The sequence below is a fragment of the Amphiura filiformis genome, chromosome 4 (assembly GCF_039555335.1).
Source record: "Amphiura filiformis chromosome 4, Afil_fr2py, whole genome shotgun sequence".
Taxonomy (NCBI): Eukaryota; Metazoa; Echinodermata; class Ophiuroidea; order Amphilepidida; family Amphiuridae; genus Amphiura; species Amphiura filiformis.
Window position 1 is genome coordinate 79239470 of NC_092631.1, and position 19599 is coordinate 79259068.

Sequence of the window (19599 nt, forward strand, 5' to 3'; positions counted from 1 at the left end):
AGGGCATCCTTGAGCAAATTCGTGGCTAGTGTTTCTCGAGCAACGTGGCCCCGACCGAGCATGCGAGAGAATAATTTATAAGACTTAAGCTTACATACATGCATTGACATGTACATAAATGATGGAAAAACTTAGATTACAAAAGAAAACTTACTATTCGTTACAAGGAGATTAAAGTTCACTATCTACACTTTTCATCTATGTGTTTAAAGAAGATATTTGATTGCTCAAATCATGTAAAAATATTCAAAACAGGGTTATGAAAATGCAATCCCGATAATATTTGGCAAGGTTGCCTAACAACAGCTCGTAGGCTATTAATCTATCCTTGTTCATAAAGAGTCCTATTTATAAAGTTTCTAAAACCTATTAGCTTTGCATCCAAATGACCATAATTCAATATTTTAACACTTGAAACATAGAATAATAAATATCTGTAATTACGTAGGTGGTAACATTATAAATCAGCAATCATAAAAAGTTTAATATATTAATCAATTTTTGCAGAGAAAATCACATGTTCAGTCATGTGACAAATGTTTTGCTTGCGCTTCATCATGTTCATGGTTCATGACTTGATCCAGGGACTTGGTAATACTAGTACTATTCTAATAAACTGAATCTCGAGGGACTTGTTTGGTTTTTTGTACTCTTGTTCCAGATTCGATGATCCTCTGGGCTGTAAAGGAAGTGTGAAAACTGCCTCCAAACTCTGGTTTTATTGTGCAATCAACAAGTATAAACATGGAACCTAGGATATTGTTATTTCTATTTGCTTTGGGCACAATTTTACTTTATACGGTAAGTGCAGTGTTTTGAAATAAATATCCTGGGAATTTACAATTGATCACATTCACACTCACAGACATAGAGTTATGAATAATACACAGACCATTCGACCAACAGACAAAGAAAGTCCAGCATTATTTCAGGCCTTGCCGTCTAGATTTTAAAGGCGAGGGCAAGCGAGTGGTAATCACTCGCTACAAAGATGCTAGGTGAGTGGTCGAATCACTCTCTTCTAAGGTCTAGGCATAAAAGATCATTCGATTCAATATGAAACATTAATGTACTGCACACCCTTTCTTTCGTTTTCAAGGATTAAGGCTAATTAATTACGACAAATCAAATAAAGTGCTGAAACTTGAATGCAAATTGGATTCAATTTTGGAATTATTTGAGCGACCGATATTCAGTGTCTATGGCGAGTGGAAAATCGCTCACTAGAAATTGAGTTTTGGCGAGCGGTGGCGAGTGAGAGTGATCACTTGCCTCAAACGGCAAGACCTGCATTTGTTGGTAAGGAGCTTAATTTTAAATAAATCCAAGAAAAATAATACAGGCTTTTAAAAATAATTATAGTCATGATAGTGTACATTGTACTGCAGCGTTGGAAATAGCTGGTATCATGTTAGTCCTGCCAGCAAGACTTCAGTCTTTATCATAAACATGATGACATCTATCTAGGTATGACGAGTTACAGTTACTGGAACTAGCATTCTCTGCATCCAGGAATGTAGCTATCAGTGGGGGCTTATTTGCCTCCCTGAACAATGCTTCATTTAGAACAAGGGTACCGGTAGCTGATAAGATGGCTGTCTCAGCAGCAGCGTTCGAAATAGGGCCGGTCACCCGGCCATTGGCCTGTAACTTTTTGGCCTGGCCGGTAACTTTTCTGACTGGCATCTAGTTGCCGGCCCGGCTGGCCGGTAACTTTTAAGGTCAAGCCCGGCTGGCCTGTAACTTTTTGAGGCATATTTCGAACACTGCTCAGCAGTGAACCCATATTGGAGTTTTGACTGTATGTCAGCAAAGTATGGCTCAATCTTCTTCTTCAAATACCTTGCCAAGGGTTGATGTAATTGTGATACCTCTGTATTTGGTAGGATCATCATTGGTGCCCTTCTTTTTCCATATGGGTTTAAGGGGGTACTACACCCCTGCCCAATTTTGTGCCTATTTTTGCATTTTTCTCAAAAATTATAGCGCATTGGTGACAAGTAAGATGTGTATATTATAGGGGTAAGGACTACACTACTGCACTGGAAATTTTATTTCAGTACAGACAACAGCTGTGAAAAAAAATGAGGGAAAACCAATACTTGATCAATAAATCAATAACTACTACCTTGAGTTGCTGAATTTTCAGTGCAGTAATTGTAGTCCTTGCCCATATAATATACATATCTTACTTGTCACCAATGCGCTATAAGTTTTGAGAAAATTGCAAAAATAGGCACAAAATTGGCCAGGGGTGTAGTACCCCCTTAATAACTCCAGCCAGGAATGTAGATGGAATGTACTTGGAGGTGATGATGGCGTTGAAGATGTCCACAAGAGGTTCAATGAGCATATTGCATAGATCAGGTGTTCCCCAGCAATCTCATCACTGTCCATTGCTTTTCCATTTTTGAGCCTATCCAGGGCATCAAGGACCTCGTTGTAGGTGACAGTGGTTTGCTCTGTTGGTCTGTTGGCGGCTACATTACCCTCCAGTACTGCAACATCAGCTTCTACTTTCACTCTGTGATCTTCCAGGAAGTTGCTGGCTGTCTTGGGCTGGCCCAGCTTTTCGAAGTACATCGCAAACCCACTGCGGACCTCATCAGGACCTTCATAGCTGGAGTTTTGAAAGTTGAGAGTATTGGTATCCTGATCTGTAGTCCTCCTTTGCCTGTTGATGAGCAGGTGGAATAGCTTAGGGTCCGCAGATGAGGATGCCGTGATGGCATCCTGGAGGTCAGCTTTCTTTTTGGCTTCGTCTGATCTTACTTGCTGGCGCAGCCTATGCTTATCCATCTTCATCTTCACAGAAAGAGGATGATCTTTTGGTGGTCTATGGGCCTTCTTCCACTTTGCAAAGGAAGCTTTGCAGTCACTCTGGATGGTGACGGCCTCAGGCGATAGCCTCTTCATGCCACTCTTACTTGGAGACCGGGCAGGGATATATTTCTCAGCTGCCTTAGTGAGCGTGGTAATAAGCAATGTTACTGCCAGGTCTATACCAAGATTATCGGTTAGATCCCACTCCTTCAGCATAATGCACCTTCCCACTTCCTCACTGTACTCACTAGTTGCTGGAGATTTCCAGTGGAATTTCTTTTGGTCTCTCTTCTGAGGTCTTGGTGTCTTCCTGATGCGACTGTGTAGTTTTGCTACCACTGGGGTGTGGTCCGAGCCATTGGTGGCAGTGACATCATCTTTGTCAACCAAGACAGTGATCTCATTCATCTGGACAGCATTCCTTGGGTGTTCCATGAAGTAGTCGACAGTTGATCTATCAATTCCATTGGAGTGGTAGAATGTTGGAGTGTCTGGATAATTTTGAGGCAGGATAATTGATTCCTCGGCACAGAACTGGCGCAGGATTCTGTCATGAGCGTTTGGTGGTTTTCTATGTAGCGAGGCATTGAAGTCCCCACAAATGATGATGTCATGGCTGCTGTAATGACTTGTTATGACCTGGGAGACATTGTCGAGAGTGTCCTTCAGCTCACTTTCAGAGTTATTTCGTCCTCTGGATGGTAGATAGACATTCACAAGGCAAATACTGTTGGATTTGGTGTTGAGAGTGATCGCACAGACTCTGGTGTTGGTGATTGGAAGAGGACGTACTTTGATGTGGTCTTCAATTCTATTTTGCCAAATAATCGCTGTGCCTTTTTCACCTCTAGTTCGATGGGTGGGGATTGCCATGTCCAGAGAGTCAAAGCAGGAGACAGAGCATGAGACATCACCCCATTCTTCTAGCTTCTGCTTTGCCTCATATTGATGAAGCCAATGCTCCTGGACCGTGATAACATCACACTTCTGGGTGAGTTTTTGCAGTGTAGTCCAGTTGGAGTTATACCCTCTCATATTATATGAGGCGAGACGAAGAGCTCTATTAGGAGCTACTTCCGATGGCTGTTGGTAGTGGCTCTGCCCTGACCTAAAAAAAGTGTGAGCTATGCACGCTTACATCATCCGGGTCAGTTTTCTCCATCTGGGTGATGGGTGTCAACTTGCTCATGCGAGGGAGTTCTCACCATAGCTGTGCCATAGTTACCATCACTAGGAGTTATTGCGGTCGTAGGGCTTCTCCGCATAAGTCTCTCGTCCACTTTGGTCATGTTGCAGTCATTTGGCTGGTTACATGTATGTCTACAGTTGCTCTGATTCATTGACTCTTGCAAGTGAGCTCTGACCATAGGTGTGCCATAGTTTTCAGCATTGACTGTGAGTGATGTTGATGTGCCTCCCGGTATAGATCTCTTGCTGCCATAGGGCTTGCTACGGTCTGGTGAGTTGTCATATTCAGTAGAACTCTGTTCCTGCGGCTGCTTTAAATTGGCATAATTGTCGCTTTCGGTCATGCTGTTTGAGCTGGTCATTCCAGTCACATTGGAGTGTTGGTTCAACCCGTCACTCTTGGGATAGTTCCCCCCGCTTTGAGACCTGTCTCTTGCGGTAGTGCAGGTCGGTCTTTGAGGTTCCGTTAGTGTTGGTGGCTGTCTGAGTCCTACCATAACCATCATGGGGTTTACTCTGGTTATTGTCACTTCTCCTCATAGCTTCTTCCTGGTGAGAGGGGTCATTCTCATTAGGGGCAGGTGGTACATTGCCCCTGCTAGGTTGATGAAAGCTCCACGGTGGGTTCCAGCTTAGTGGTGTGGTGGGATTGAAGGCTGGATTGAAGGCAGGAAAGTTCATCATCATTGGGTGTAACCATGGAAATGGGAGCTGTAAACTGGGTGGAGGCAGCCGCTGTTCTATGAGTGTAAGACGATGTTTTTTAAACAACAATCTCGGGAGCATTTACACATGCTCTAAGGTCGAGCTGAGGTGGCATGATCGAGTTATAACTCCTGGTTGTATCTACCACCTCTTTTTGACCATATCCGGTAAGCCCGTTAGTCTCATCATCCTTCTCTCCACCAGTAGACTGGGTTTCCTCAGAGTCACAGGGTAAGGTCAGAAGATCTTTTTTCTTATCCTTTCTCTTGTCCTGGAATACACGTCTGGTGTTGGTGTTGATTTGTATAGGAGAGAAGTTGGGAATTTCAATGCTCGGAGGAGCGGAAGACTTGGGCCGAGCTCCTTGGTCATCCCTGTTAGCATAGGTTTGAGCATTGTTTTCATTGAGTGACCATTAGGTGCAGTCCTGTCAGATCTGTTTCCCATCAGGTTTCCTGGGGGATGAGAATTTGTGTCAGATTCCCCATGTCCAGCTCCATCCGTAGATGTCTTCTTACTGTCAGCTCCTGTGGCTGTCATCTCGCTGTCATCCGTAGCTGTCATCTTGCTATCGGCTCCATCTGATGTTGTCCTCTCACTGCCGCCTCCATCTACCGAAGCAATCGTGGAGTCGGAGAGGTTTCACCCTCTGCTTTGCAGTTGAGACATGAATAACCACAGCTTGCTCTTCTAAGCTTGTCTGCCGTCTTATTGTCAATACCTTCACACTGGTAGTGATACCAGCTATCGCATAGGTCACAGGCAACCATTCTACTGGTATCCGCTTTGTCACATGATTTGCAGGCTGACTGGAGACTCTGGTTAGGAGTGCTGCTATCTAGAAGCTCATGTGCATCATGTCCTTGCTGGGCACCTTCAATGGCTCTCTTCCTGGGTGGTGGTGTTCTCTTCTTTTTCTTAGGAGAGTTGTCAGCCTTTCCTTTACGGCATCTCTCAAGGGCTTCACGAAGGATGGTGTTTAGGTTCAGTGCTGCCGGGAGCTGCTTTTTGAGAGAATTGAAGATGATGGGGAGGTCTTCTTCCAGGAATTATGTATCATGGGCTTTCCCATTTATGAGAATTTTATTTGTGGTGTGGTACAATTAGGGATTCAATCAGCTTTAGCTGCCCGAGCGAAGTAAACCGCGCCGGACGCGAGTTGTTAAAACGGTGATGAACAACGGTGAAACATGATTGAATCCCTTTCAACAACGAAAAGAAGCTAAATATCGTATAATTCACGATTATTTTACGAGGAATGTCAGTTCATCATTGCCACTCAGCCTTACAAAAACTTCGATGATTTCTCTTTTGATATCAGCAATAAAACTACAGAATAAAACGGCAATGTTTAGCCGCTACCTGAAAAATACTGAATTCAACTTGTAAGCTTGCATACGCACAAAGGTTCCAGGCATGACGAATTTTACGCGCTCTCGCGTAACGCGTAGTCTCGCTCTCGTTCGCGTATACGCTACAGTTAAAGTGTGGATTCATCACGGATTAACAACGGTTGGCTCCTGTACAAAGGTATAGGAGGAGTTGTTGAAATTAACAGTATACCTTGTCAGCTTCCCTGCCTCCCCATTCAGCTTCCTGTTGACAAATTTTCTGATTATCTCTTCTATCTTGACCTTCTGAGAATCAAACTTATCGGTAATCTCAGCCACAGCAAGTTTAGTGCTGTCTTTGGTAAAGTATGTCATGACAGATAGCTTGACAATCTCGTACATACCAGTGTTACATTTTATGACGGTTTGTTTGCCATTGTCCTTTAGGAACACTTGAATTGGGGGGATGTCGCATGCAGCAATCTTTTTGTCGATGGCTTTCCCCTTGTCAATTGTGAAAGATCTTGTTTGGATTGAGCGAGTAATTGGTCTAGCTGCACTCATCCTGTTTTGTTGACGATAGCTCAAGCACATCCGGGGATTTGACAAGTGTCAGACTACTGTCAGAATCGGTCCTATTCCTCTTCGCTTGTCGGCTCACTTATAACTTCCGTGTAACGTGTTGTGAATGATTTTCTTGCTATTTTGCGATAATGAAAGACTGAAAATGTTTCAAATATAGTATTTGAGTTGCCGTGCAGAAAGTGGGGGAGCAGTGTAGGAAATGACTTTCTAAATTGAGAAAATGTTGCAATGTGGGGAAAAAGATTGAGAAAAAGATAAAGAAAGAAAACCTTTGCTCCTGAAGAAGAAATCACTTTCTACACCATACATGTAGTTTACTCTCTCTGGAAATTGGGTGTGCCAAATCAAGCAGTTTGTCCTCAAACTGACCCAATTTTGGTTAGTAATTCCTCAAATTGACTAATTGTAGTACAGCATTGAAAATTTGTGTGTGCCAAATCTAATCTTCACTGGCCAAAATTGTAACATGTAGGCTACAACCTCTTAGTAAACACTGTTCTACACCCTGTTAATTAATTGGGTACAGGGCGTTGGTCAGACATGCCTCTACTCCCTTTTTGTTTCTAGGTAGGTATCATAAGTATGTTTCATGGCTGTAAATTTCAATTCATCTTTTAACTGTCCACAAGGTCAACCATTTGTCAAAGAGAGGGGTCTCCGCAAATTTTCACCCAAATCCAACTTTTCTCCATGAATGGTTTGATTAGCTCAAACTTGCTTGTGGGCTCAGATATGTACCCATAGACAATGTATCTATGACATTTGAGTCATATGATCACATATTTTTGGCGCCAGGGGACCCCCAAAATGACAAAATCACACTTGCGGTTGAATAAATTACCAACTTTGAGTGCTCATAACTTAAAAAGGAAAGCAGATATCTGAAATTTAGAGACAGATTCTGAAAATATGACCAAGTTTTGAGCTACCAAAGTTGGTAAAAATCACCAATGACACTTGCGAGTGCCACAAAAAGGGGGATCCGGGCCAAACTTCAAGGGGCCATTTTTTGAAAACGACATGGACTATGAGACCAAATTTGTGTGTGTGTTCACTCTGCCCACTAAAGATTATACTGATGGACTTTCATCAAAATCCAGACGGTCACCTGGGAACTTTTCAGAAAATTGGTTGATTTGACATAGAATGACTCAGCCCTTATTTCCAAAAATTGGCCAAATATTAAAATTTGACTTTTATTGCTAGTTGGGACTAAGGGCTGTGCAATAATTATAAGCCCGGGGGGGAAGAAATTTTTGGCAAGCTGAAGGGGGGGGGGTAAACGATTTTTGGTACACATTCATGGGGCGTTAAATAAAACGCTCTAAAAAGGTTTGGGATAACAGTACGGAAACGCTTAAATATATGCAAATTTCCGCTAGTCCGAATCTGAAATGCACTGCACCAAGTCAATACAATGAATGTTTTTGACAGGAAAGAGCTGTTCAATAGTGTTCTTGCATCAGGTTTAAGATCAAGTAAGGGTTTATTTTAGAATTGAAATATTAATGAACCCTGCAGTTCATACATTCTCCAACATTCAATGGTTGCATAATTTCATATAATAATAAAACCAAAATATGATACATTCTTATAAAAAAATTCCTACATTTTCGGTACATGTACTGTATACCGTGTTCATCACTTTAAAGCAGCTGGGCATTAACATTTTTATGCCTGGCTCTCAACCAATCATATAAGCTGTTAGATAACACATATGTTTGAAAATACATGTACCTTTATTTTTTTCCAGCAAGTTCATGGTGATAGATCTTTCAGCATAGATTATGATAACGACAGATTTGTGAAAGATGGTCAACCATTCCGTTACATCTCCGGGAGCATCCATTATGCAAGAGTACACCCTGCGTATTGGCAAGATAGATTGAATAAGATGTATGCTGCAGGGCTTAATGCTATACAAATGTAAGTTTATTACAAGCCTTAAAATCTAAGAAACATTAAAAATCACAATGTCAGTACCGTATTTCGTCAAATAGTCGCCCCCCCTCAAATAAACGCCCCCACCACTTTTTTCAACCAAGATGTTTCAAAAATTCGATATTTCCATGCTATCTTGTGTAGTAAGCTTACCAAGTTGCTCACATGCATGGTTGGTAATAGCAGCAATAAATGGCGAAAATCTGCATCAGAAACCTGGAAGTGAACCAAAAGTCAGTGTCAAAAGCTCATAGTTCGTCATTTTAGCGTGACTTTTAAGCTTACCTAATGATTTTAACGGGAATTGTCATGCTAAAAATGACCTCTAATAAACGCCCCCCCCCTTGGGAAAATGTAACGCCCCCGGGGGCGGTTATTTGACGAAATACGGTATCCTACAGAATATCCTATCAATAAAAGAGGATTCTAATCTGAAAAGATGGAATTGACTGCATGCATATACGACTGTGGGACCTTTTTGTTTTATTGTTTGATCCCGCACAGGCAACTGAATTAAAAGTAGGTTACCTCAATTTACATTTTACTGTTAATATCATGTGATGAAGGATACTGTGTTTGACAGTTTGACCCCCATACTCACAATCAACTGAATTAAAAGTAGGTCACCACTTTCTTGTCAGGATTTATGATCTATTGTACACAGGTCTAATGTCTGTAGTCTCCTATGATACCCGGCCTCTGCATGGCTTGGAAACAAACCACAGCAGCTAAAGGGAGTATCCCATCATGCATTGCAGTCTATCTGCTTGCTCCATAGCAAATGTATACAAAATATAAACAAGAGCCGCTTAAATATTGAGAGCTATGGATAGTTTCACAATACTTTAGAGATCATATTTTTTCAAACAAAAGTCTAAGCTCCCCTGATATAGCGAGTAATTGAAAGTTGAAGTGAGGGATTTTGTGTACACTTCCTATGGCATGTGCAGTTCTACTATGGTACTGCAGAGCATGATGGGATACACCTATCAGCTGCTGTGGAAACAAACTACTCTGTTCACAAATTAAGCAGTGTAGAACAAGTAGATTAGCAAACTAGAAGGGTGGTGCGGTGCTCCGGTTTGTGTGGTTTGTAAAAATAATTAGAAAAATAAATTGAAAAAACAAAAACATGTGATATTTGCAAAATGACCTTAAGTGACTCCTAGATGATCTTTGACCTCACACCTGTTGATACCACACATATCAATGTACCCAAGGGTCATTGTGTCCAAGTCCTATTGAAATCCATCAAAAGTGATGATATTTTATGTGATAATTTAAAGCAACATCAATGATGTCCACAGTTAGGCTATTATATCCAAATTATCTAAGTATCCATAATAGGCTTAATAATATACAAATTATCTAAATTATAAAAATATCTGAAATAGCCTATTAATAATATGTAGCCCAATCAAAAGTCATTGCCATAAAAAAACCAGAAAGTCACTGACAATATTTGTTCAAGATATACGGTATTTATAAAACATTCTTCCTATATCTCTATGTACATGTAGATGCAGTACAGAACCCTATTAAGCCTACATCTCTAGATATTACATTTACAGAGAGGCATGAGGCAAAAAGCAGTTGTGATAATTGGAAATTGAAAGGTAGCTCAATTTTTCCATGAGAACAGAACAAGAATGCCTCTCAGATGTGAAAGCATTTGACATGTGTATGTATTAATGTCTTTACAGTTACGTTCCCTGGAATCTGCATGAACCAACCCAAGGCAAATACAACTTTGAAGGCATAGCAAACTTGACTCAATTTCTGACATTAGCTAATAAGACTGGCTTGTTGGTTATTGCCAGACTTGGACCCTACATATGTGGAGAGTGGGACATGGTAAGAAATCTTCAAATTATGGTTGACTTTGTTTTAAAAATGTTTAAAGATCTGCATCAGTATGGTCAGTACTTGGGAAGGTCTATATAATCTACAAGCTATTCATAACTTGCAGTAAGTTCATTAAGAAAGTATAATTTCACTATCTATGGCTAAACTATGCTGAATAAGTGGAATAATTGGATCAAAAATGGACATATTCAATGTCCGGAGGCAGTAGTTTGATGGGATCATTTATTAGTTTTTCAAACAAAACATCATGTACAACCAAATTTTAGGCTTAAACAGCTAAAAGTGATATCATGCTAATGTATACAGATGCTTTTGTGTCATTCTCAACTTTAATTTTCCCTCTTTTACAAAATTATTCACTTTTATAGCATTTTTAAAGCTTTTTCTGGTATAAAATGTATCTTTTAATGACAAAATTGGTGGCGCTATTTAGTAACTGGAAATTACTTTTTCATAATATTATTCCTTTTATTGTTTGATAAAATATGTTTATAAAATGTCCTTGTTGCTTGTTTCACCTATTCCAGCTGCTTTAATGGCAGTATTAATCACCTACCCCTTGCAAATAAAGAAATATGATTAAGGATAAATAGCGCCATCTATAGATTGCATTTAGTTAATAATGAAGCCAATTCTATATACATCAAACAACCGTGCGTCATGATAACAAAAAGTTTACCTGAATATTCATGTAACAAAATGTATTTTAAATCATTTTTAACCATCTTTTTCATATAATTTTCTTACACCCCAAATCTTGATTGCCACACTGCATCCTGGCCTAACTACAATCATATTCTAGTAGAATACTAGCTAGGCATATCATACAAGTGTAAAATATTCTATTGAGTACTTAAAGTTTACAACATACTCTATATAGATATGACATGAATTTATTTGTCTATTTTTCATATGTTTTCAGGGTGGTCTGCCATCATGGTTACTTCGTTTGAATCATTCAATTCAACTAAGAACAGCTGATCCAAGTAAGTTGCTCTACATGTAATGCATCTGACCTAATTAGCACCCTTCCCTAATTAGTGCTCCTCAGGACTGTTCTAACATACATTTACTTAAGTGCATCCTTACACTACAGTGATTATGTTGGGTATAGAATTGGGTAAAAAACTAAAAATATAATCATATGAAAATTAATGCATTCAGTTGCAATGGTTGCAACATTGGACACATGCATTAATTCTTGGACACACATGTATGTGCCTGGCATTGTTGTGTCAATGTATGTGCATACTCGCAGAGGCTCCAACTTATTAGTAACAACATTGCATAGCGGGATTAGTTTAACTTTTTTTTATTTGTGCTTATGTAGTTTACAATGTCATGGCATTGTGTCTGGCATTGTTGTGTCAATGTATGTGCATACTCGCAGAGGCTCCAACTTATTAGTAACAACATTGCATAGCGGGATTAGTTTAACTTTTTTTTATTTGTGCTTAATGTAGTTTACAATGTCATATATTGTGGAATAGTGGTGGGATGCACTTGTTACTTTTGAAAGTGTTTGGGAATTGCATATAGGAAGAAAAGATGAATTTATTGTTTACAATTAGCAGTAGTTTGCATGAAAAATGTCAAAGTTACCTTTAATAATATAGTAAAAATAATCACCAACTGAAATTACTTAATTACATACTTTGTGGCTAAATTAGGTCAAATAGGATAAAGATATATACAAAAATGAACTTGAAAATGTTACATTATAAAACAACAGCATTGTTGAAAAAAATGTATGCAGTATGATTAGAACATCAACATATGGCCTTGGTTTCATATCAAAAGATGTTTGACACCATATACAGTGAGGCGTGAAACTAATAGTTACAATGCTGGATATTTTTAGCGAAAATAATTGATTAAATTGGCTCTACCTAGTTGTAATTGGTATTGAGCACTGTGAAGCAATTATCAAGTGATTATTCATGATAATTTAGATTATGTACTTAAACAGACAATGCAATATCATGAAATGTACATAATGATTTTACCTAAAAAAAGAAAGGAAACTGAGACATGTCAGTGAAACAAATGTATGAAACCAACATGTATAATTGTATATCGTCACTCTGCGATAATTGCCTAGTCATTATTTGTAATTTTGAGAACAAAGTACAAAATATGGTTCAATCATTCATCAGTTCGGTAATCATCCTAATTATTTCTGATTATTCCCTATAATTTGTATCATCATTATTTTGTTCTTGTACAAATATTTGTTAATAAATATGTTTAGATGCATGCTTGAACCACGTTTTGTACTTTGTTCTCAAAATTCGTACTTTGTTCGCAAAATTTACAAAAAATTACTTTGGCACTTATTGTTGCAGGCTGACGATATAGAGATGTTTGAGTCCACATATTGACAGTTAGCAAACTTAATGTTTAATTACCATGTTCTGTTTATTTCAATGTTTAGCATACTTAGGCCCAGTGGATGATTGGATGAATGTTCTACTGCCAAAGATAAAACCTTTCTTATACAAAAATGGTGGACCTATCATATCTGTGCAGGTATTATACTAGTTGTACTGTCTTTAGTTATATACCTTCTACATGTATCTCTCTCTTTATATTGATTGCTCTTTCATTTTATTTCTATCTGCCTGTTATTCTCATTCTCTACTTTTTTCTCTCTTTGTCTACTTGTATGTCTGTGTGCATTCCTCTGTCTTCTCTTTCATTTTTTCTTTCTCTTTTCTTTTCTCTTTCCCTCTCACTTTTCTCTATTTCTCTCTCTCTCTCTCTCCTCACTCTTTTACTTCATCCTCTTTCTCTTTTCCATTTCTTTAATTTTCTTTATTTTATATGTTACTAGCTGATGACAAAATCAATCTGATGGCCTCTGCAAGTAGTCACAATCCAACCACAAATCATGATCCTAACTATAACCCTAATCTCTTAATCCTAACTCTAAACCTAAAACAATCCTAACCATTGACGTAACCCTAATTATAACCCTTGGTATGGCGGCAGTGATTCTAAAGCCTTGTCCCATTGGATGATGTTGTTAGAGCCATCATACATTTTGAACTCGCCACCCAAATAAGGTGGATACATTGCACTTCTCTGATAAATTAACAACTTGATAACCATATGTACTATTATAAATAATAGATACAGTTTTGCTGAAAAATTTAAGCTGATACTCCATGCTACATGTTATACTAAATGTTATCCTATATATTGTACTCCATGCACCATTAATGTACATTTTTGGGTATTGGAGTAATGTCAATTTGTTTGTTCAGAAAATGTAACATTTTTCAGCATTCAAAATTGATCAGTGTTTATGTTGGCTGATAACTATTATGAAAAGTACTAACCGCCAATAAGTCTACATTATTTTCTAAACGTAAATTTCATAAGGAATTCAAATATGGACAGAAGTCAATGGTAGGGTCAAAAAGGACAGTGTTACAGCTGTTGCGGAAAAGTTACTTTTTGTTTGAAAATGCAGATATTTTCACTTGTACCATGTTACCTCTTATTACAGAGGCCATATTTGGATTCCTTATGAAATTATTTGCTGTTTTTCAGACCACTCAATAAACTTCAAAATGTTTGAAATTGGACCACTCAATGCTAAATGGGACAATTTCAAAAAGCAAAGCCTTAGTGAAAGCTTGGTAAAATTGCTGTCATTTACACAATACTTGTTACTCTGTAATCAATCTACAGATAGAGAATGAGTATGGTAGTTACCCAGCCTGTGATCATGGCTATGTAAGACATCTCTATCAACTGTTTCATTCCATTCTTGGAAGTGATGTTGTATATTTTACTACTGATGGACCTGGAAGTGAAATGCTCAAATGTGGAACATTACAAAATGTCTATGCCACAGTGGATTTTGGTTCAGGTAAGTTTGAATGAAAATCCACATGTTTATGTAGTACTATAAGATCATTATCCATTATGCAGTACACATCTGGTGAAAGTCTGACAAGTGACAACTCACACAGTGACTGGCTGCACCTGTCCGGTTCTGTGATAATAGACAGTGTGCTCATAAAAATACTTAACTTATTATGTTTTGGTAATCTTGATGAAGTTCTTAGAGCAACTGTAGTTACCATACTTAGTTTACTTATTCTGCTATTTAGTTTACTTATTCTGTTATTTTTTATAAAAATAAAGTGTTGTATTATGCTAACAATATTTTTGTTCCCTATCATAAAAATTTCTTACTGATTGTACTATTATCTCTTACATTCTGATTGATATATAAATTGTTATCATTGTCCAGGTGGTGATCCATTGGTGCCGTTTGCCAAACAAAAGGAATATGAACCCCATGGACCAAGTGTAAGTATATTAACACTATCTATATATCCAGTATAAATACCTGAAAAGGATAATAATGTATTTTGCCCAACTGCTCATCCAAATGAGCACAAACAATATTGGCTAATTTGATCATAGTAACTCATGCCAATTCCATTGCTAGTAAGTTCAGTGGCGTAGCTGCTGGGGGGGGGGCATAGACTTGCTGATAACCCTCAAGACTACTTTCACATGACTGATGATACAATGTAGTTGCTGGCAATGATGCATCTGAATTCATCTTGCATGGGTGAAGTAAGTTTCTGCACTCAAGTCAAAGCATGCCACATGTTTGCATAACCCAGATCAGTATGACAGTCAGTACAATCATGTTTCTACATGTGGTGCTTTTGGACGGGTCGTAGTTCATGGTTTTGGATGGTGGAGTGTAGGGTGATGGATTTATTATTGATTGATTTATGGGTTGAAGGGGGGGGTTCTCTAATTTACTTGTAGCTGTAGCAAGATGGTGATGTATATGTATGTAAAATATAATCAACTATACCACCTGTATTTGGTATGCACCGATTCCATCATATCCATATTTCTTGATCAATATTCCTTGTTTGATTTAAAAAAAATACCACATATTGTATTTTAATGATTTTGGATGATTTTCTTCATTCAGACAATTGTAATGGTTGCCATCTTGTCACATATCACTCTGGGAACATTGTTCTTTTATTATCATTTTGCAATAATGTGTCAAATAACATTTGAGGGGACAGTTAGACTGTGTGTAGGCTTTTCAGATATGACTTGTGGAAAACATGAAAGGCTATACCAAACCTTTAATCAATCCCACCTCTAAAATTACAGGAGGGTTTCAGTCAGAACATCTCAGACTAACTAAATCCAAGAATATTTATGTTTTTATAACAATCTTTTCCCTTTTAATTTCAGGTGAATTCTGAATATTACACTGGGTGGTTGGACCACTGGGGACAGAAACATCAAACAGTAGATCAAGATAAAGTAGCTAAGACTCTGGATGAAATGCTAAAACTTGGAGCATCTGTTAACATGTAAGAATTTATTTCTTATAATGACCTAAAAGCAAGGAACAAAAGGAGCCTCTACTATGTTGCATCAGTGGGATTCTATTATACTTGCATTCTGTCTTGTACACAAAAAGTCTGTCTGTCTGCCTCAAGACAACTTGCCCTATGATAAGACCTCCAGCTCAATTTTAATGAGAATTTGCCCAAGGGTCATGTACTGTCCATTTTATGTGAGTAACAGGTCATAGGTCATTCTGAATATTTTGCTCTCTCAAAATATCAGCGTCGTTGGGCACGAAAAACCTCCTATGTTTCATTGGCCCCTGAACATGTTTAAAGCAAAACCTCCTATGCAACCTGTTGGCAGTTTTGTTTTAAACATGTTCAGGGGCCAAAAGCACATAGGAGTTTTTCCCTGCCCAACTACGATATGTCAGTTTGTCTGAGCTTCATAAAGGCTTTTTAATTCATAATTTCTTGGGCTTGCATCATTTATTTCTCATCCTTGTATATATGTATTTCAGGTATATGTTTGAAGGTGGTACCAACTTTGGATTTTGGAATGGTGCTAATGCAGCCTTCAATCCCCAGCCCACAAGCTATGATTATGATGCACCACTCTCAGAGGCTGGTGACCCAACTGACAAATATTTGACACTCAGGAAAATCATAGGAAAGGTGAGTCCATCTGGTTCAATTTTTGTTTTTGTCTCCCTGCTGGTTGCTGTTAATGCTTTTGCAAATAATAAAATTAGAATAATTTAATTTATTAACACATATTTATGAAATAAGGCAAAGTAAAAAAACAAAACAAATAACAATAACAAAGTATTCAAGACATACTCATTGTCGATCCAGGTCTCAATTAAGTAGATTACTGCTTTTGTATAAACATTGAACATGGCATGTTATGACTGGCTCTTCTTTGCAACACATGATTTCTTGAAATGCTAAAAAAAATTTAGGCTCAAGTAATTTGTATCAATTTGATGAAGTAAAAACCAGTGGCCTATATGATTTTAACCATACCATGATGGAATGCAAGATAAATGTGTAATGTTATTTAATGTTGGTATGTGTAGGTCCCATGTTTTAAAATGAAATGTCAAAACTGTATATTTGTGAATTTCTGTCAATTCAGTTAGAATTTAAGATGAAGTGGGTGAGCAACATCCACATGTATGTAAACATGAAGTATATTATTTATTTGGGTCTCAAATCTGAGCGGGAACAAGTGAAAATAATTTATAAAATGTTCAGAGATGCAATTTAATATTTTTTGTTCTTTTCCTTTCAGTATAACACACTTCCAACAGATATACCTCCAGCAACACCCAAGAATGCATATGGGATTGTTACTATGGAAACCATGACATCATTATATGATGCACTTGACACTATATCTCCATATGATCCAATCAGAGCAACATATCCTATCACAATGGAGGATATGCAGCAGGTATGTGGCACATACGATAATGTTGCACTCTACACTCATTTCTATTTGAGTGCAACACTATCATATGTGGCACTTACGAAATCTAAATCAATAAATAATTCATCTATTTATTAACTTTAACACCATTTATATAGGTTATATTATTAAAATTAAATAATTAAAATTACTTTACATTCCCATGTGATTTTATGGCTACTTGGAAACAAATGGCTATGCAAAACACAAATATGCTCCTCCTGTAAAATTGTCCAAACTGCACTTAGGATAGTGTAGCTCTCTGCCGACGACAAATAAACCATTCTTGATCTATTGTTTAATAGAACGTGGGCAAGAACCACTAATCTTCTCAACTATTTAAAAATTAGGGGTCCATTAATAGAAATTAGGGCATAAGCGATGATCATGCCTTAGTTTTATCAATGAACCCTGTTCATACATTTCCTGACATAGTAACTTTCTTACAAATGCAATTTTACTGTGTTTTTTGACACCAAAATTGTCATGTTAAAGCAGCTGGGCACGAAGGTTGTTTATGCCCGGTCTTATCCAATCAGGCACACCGTTAGGTGGCACATATGTATGAACAATTAATATTTCTATTTATCCTGACTTTTTCTTCTTTTCTTCACAGAGCTTTGGCTATATCTTATATAGAACTATACTTACACACGGTTATGTACATCCAGTTGAGTTATCAGTACCAGGTATCCATGACAGAGGATATGTGATGGTTAACCAGGTATGTATTAACACTAACACCTATAAATACCACAAAATACCACAATGATAACCACTGCGCATGCATGAATCCCACAATAAGTGCTATATGCTCAGGGGATCGCTGGCCAGGCCAGCGCAATCTTAATGTGGTTACCGGTCGATCTTCTCTCCTTTTCATTTCTTCTTTAACATCCGATAGCAAAAAGCAGTGTTCAGTGTTAGGGTTAAGGGGCATGCAGGGTTGCTCTAAGTGGGAAATGATAAGTACATTAAAGTATACATTTTCAGAAAGGAAATGATGCAGGGAATCCAACTAGCACAGCAGATTTCTGTCAAAATAAGCAGTTCTTGAGAAAAGCACCAAATTTTATTTTCCATGCCAATTTTTCTGTCCATCATAGCATCTTACATCATGTTTCCAAATCAATGAAAACTGCATATTTATGTTTTAAAGACACAAAACTATAGTAACTGTTTTCAAAAATTTTAGTATTAGGACCTTGTATTATTTTTATACCTTTAATATAAAAAAGAAATCAATAATAATTCTAAAAGAAAAAATGTCTAAAATCTCCCACTAAGGGTAACTAGACCTGCAAAATTTCTTGTTGCAGAAACATGGAGTCTCTCCAAAATGCAAAATTTTAATGTCACAAAAATATCATGCTTTACAATAACTACACATTGTAGTTTTCAAATTCGGAAGACTGAACTTCCTCACTATCACAAATTTCATGGTCACTTCTGCGTTCATTATTACTATCTGCAACATCATTGTCCATTTCAGAGTCTGAATTGATGCAGAATTTATCCTCATCTAAAAAACACTCATGATTTTCTTCTCCATCTGAATCATATGCGGCATTATTGCCCTGCACTGGTCCCTGACTATGAACTCTTGTGCATCGTCAGTTTCATCATCAATCCTTTTGTTCCGTTCGGACGAAAACACATGCATCTTTGACACATGGCTGACATTCTGAATCAATTGCGATACATTCAGTATTGAGGGAATCACTGATTCTATTTAATATTGACGTCTGACGGATTGCAAACCTCAAATTAATTTCCAAAGTTTTCATTCTAAATTGACCAAGAAAATATTAATGTTTTTGAAAAAAATCATCAAATTACTTTTTTCAATTGGTAGCTTTACTCACATGCTTTATGTTTTGCTCTCAAGATTTTTAGAAACCCACCCTTTATGCAGCAAATTTTAACCTTCACCCTTTTTTACCGAATTTCAAACCCCCACGCTGTAGAAAGTGTGCCGGACAAACAGTGAACTGTTGATTGCTGTTGCCCCAGCAGCAAAAGATTGTTAAACAAGACTACTTTGTTTGCTTGTGTGGATGTTTAAATGGATGCTCCATGCAGAAACACACTTGATGAGGCTCAAGCAAAATGATTAAGTCAGGTTAAAAAATCAGAATGCTTGCCTATATGAAAAGGAAAGAAATTTAAGAAAGAAACAGAATTGAAGATAAAGAGCAAGAAAAAGTGAGCACATTCCCAACAATTCATATTTAAATGCAATATTCAACACAAATTCGGGATATACAAGACCAAATCTTAAAATTTTAGAGGAACTGATCTTTATCCAATGGAATGTCCATTCTTCAACAAATTCTATTGAGAT

At 37.7% G+C, this 19599-nt stretch overlaps 1 protein-coding gene across 1 annotated transcript in view; it reads left to right on the top strand.

The window, feature by feature from the left end:
* The first annotated feature begins 565 nt into the window (after window positions 1–565).
* LOC140151475 (uncharacterized) overlaps window positions 566–19599 on the top strand; it is a 47494-nt gene continuing 28460 nt past the window's right edge. The window contains exons 1-11 of the mRNA XM_072173828.1: window positions 566–801; window positions 8386–8558; window positions 10277–10427; window positions 11362–11425; window positions 12874–12968; window positions 14136–14316; window positions 14704–14762; window positions 15684–15805; window positions 16306–16459; window positions 17079–17240; window positions 17872–17979. Coding sequence (XP_072029929.1) covers window positions 745–801; window positions 8386–8558; window positions 10277–10427; window positions 11362–11425; window positions 12874–12968; window positions 14136–14316; window positions 14704–14762; window positions 15684–15805; window positions 16306–16459; window positions 17079–17240; window positions 17872–17979 — 1326 coding nt within the window. The 5' untranslated portion in view covers window positions 566–744. The remainder of the gene's footprint in view (window positions 802–8385; window positions 8559–10276; window positions 10428–11361; window positions 11426–12873; window positions 12969–14135; window positions 14317–14703; window positions 14763–15683; window positions 15806–16305; window positions 16460–17078; window positions 17241–17871; window positions 17980–19599) is intronic.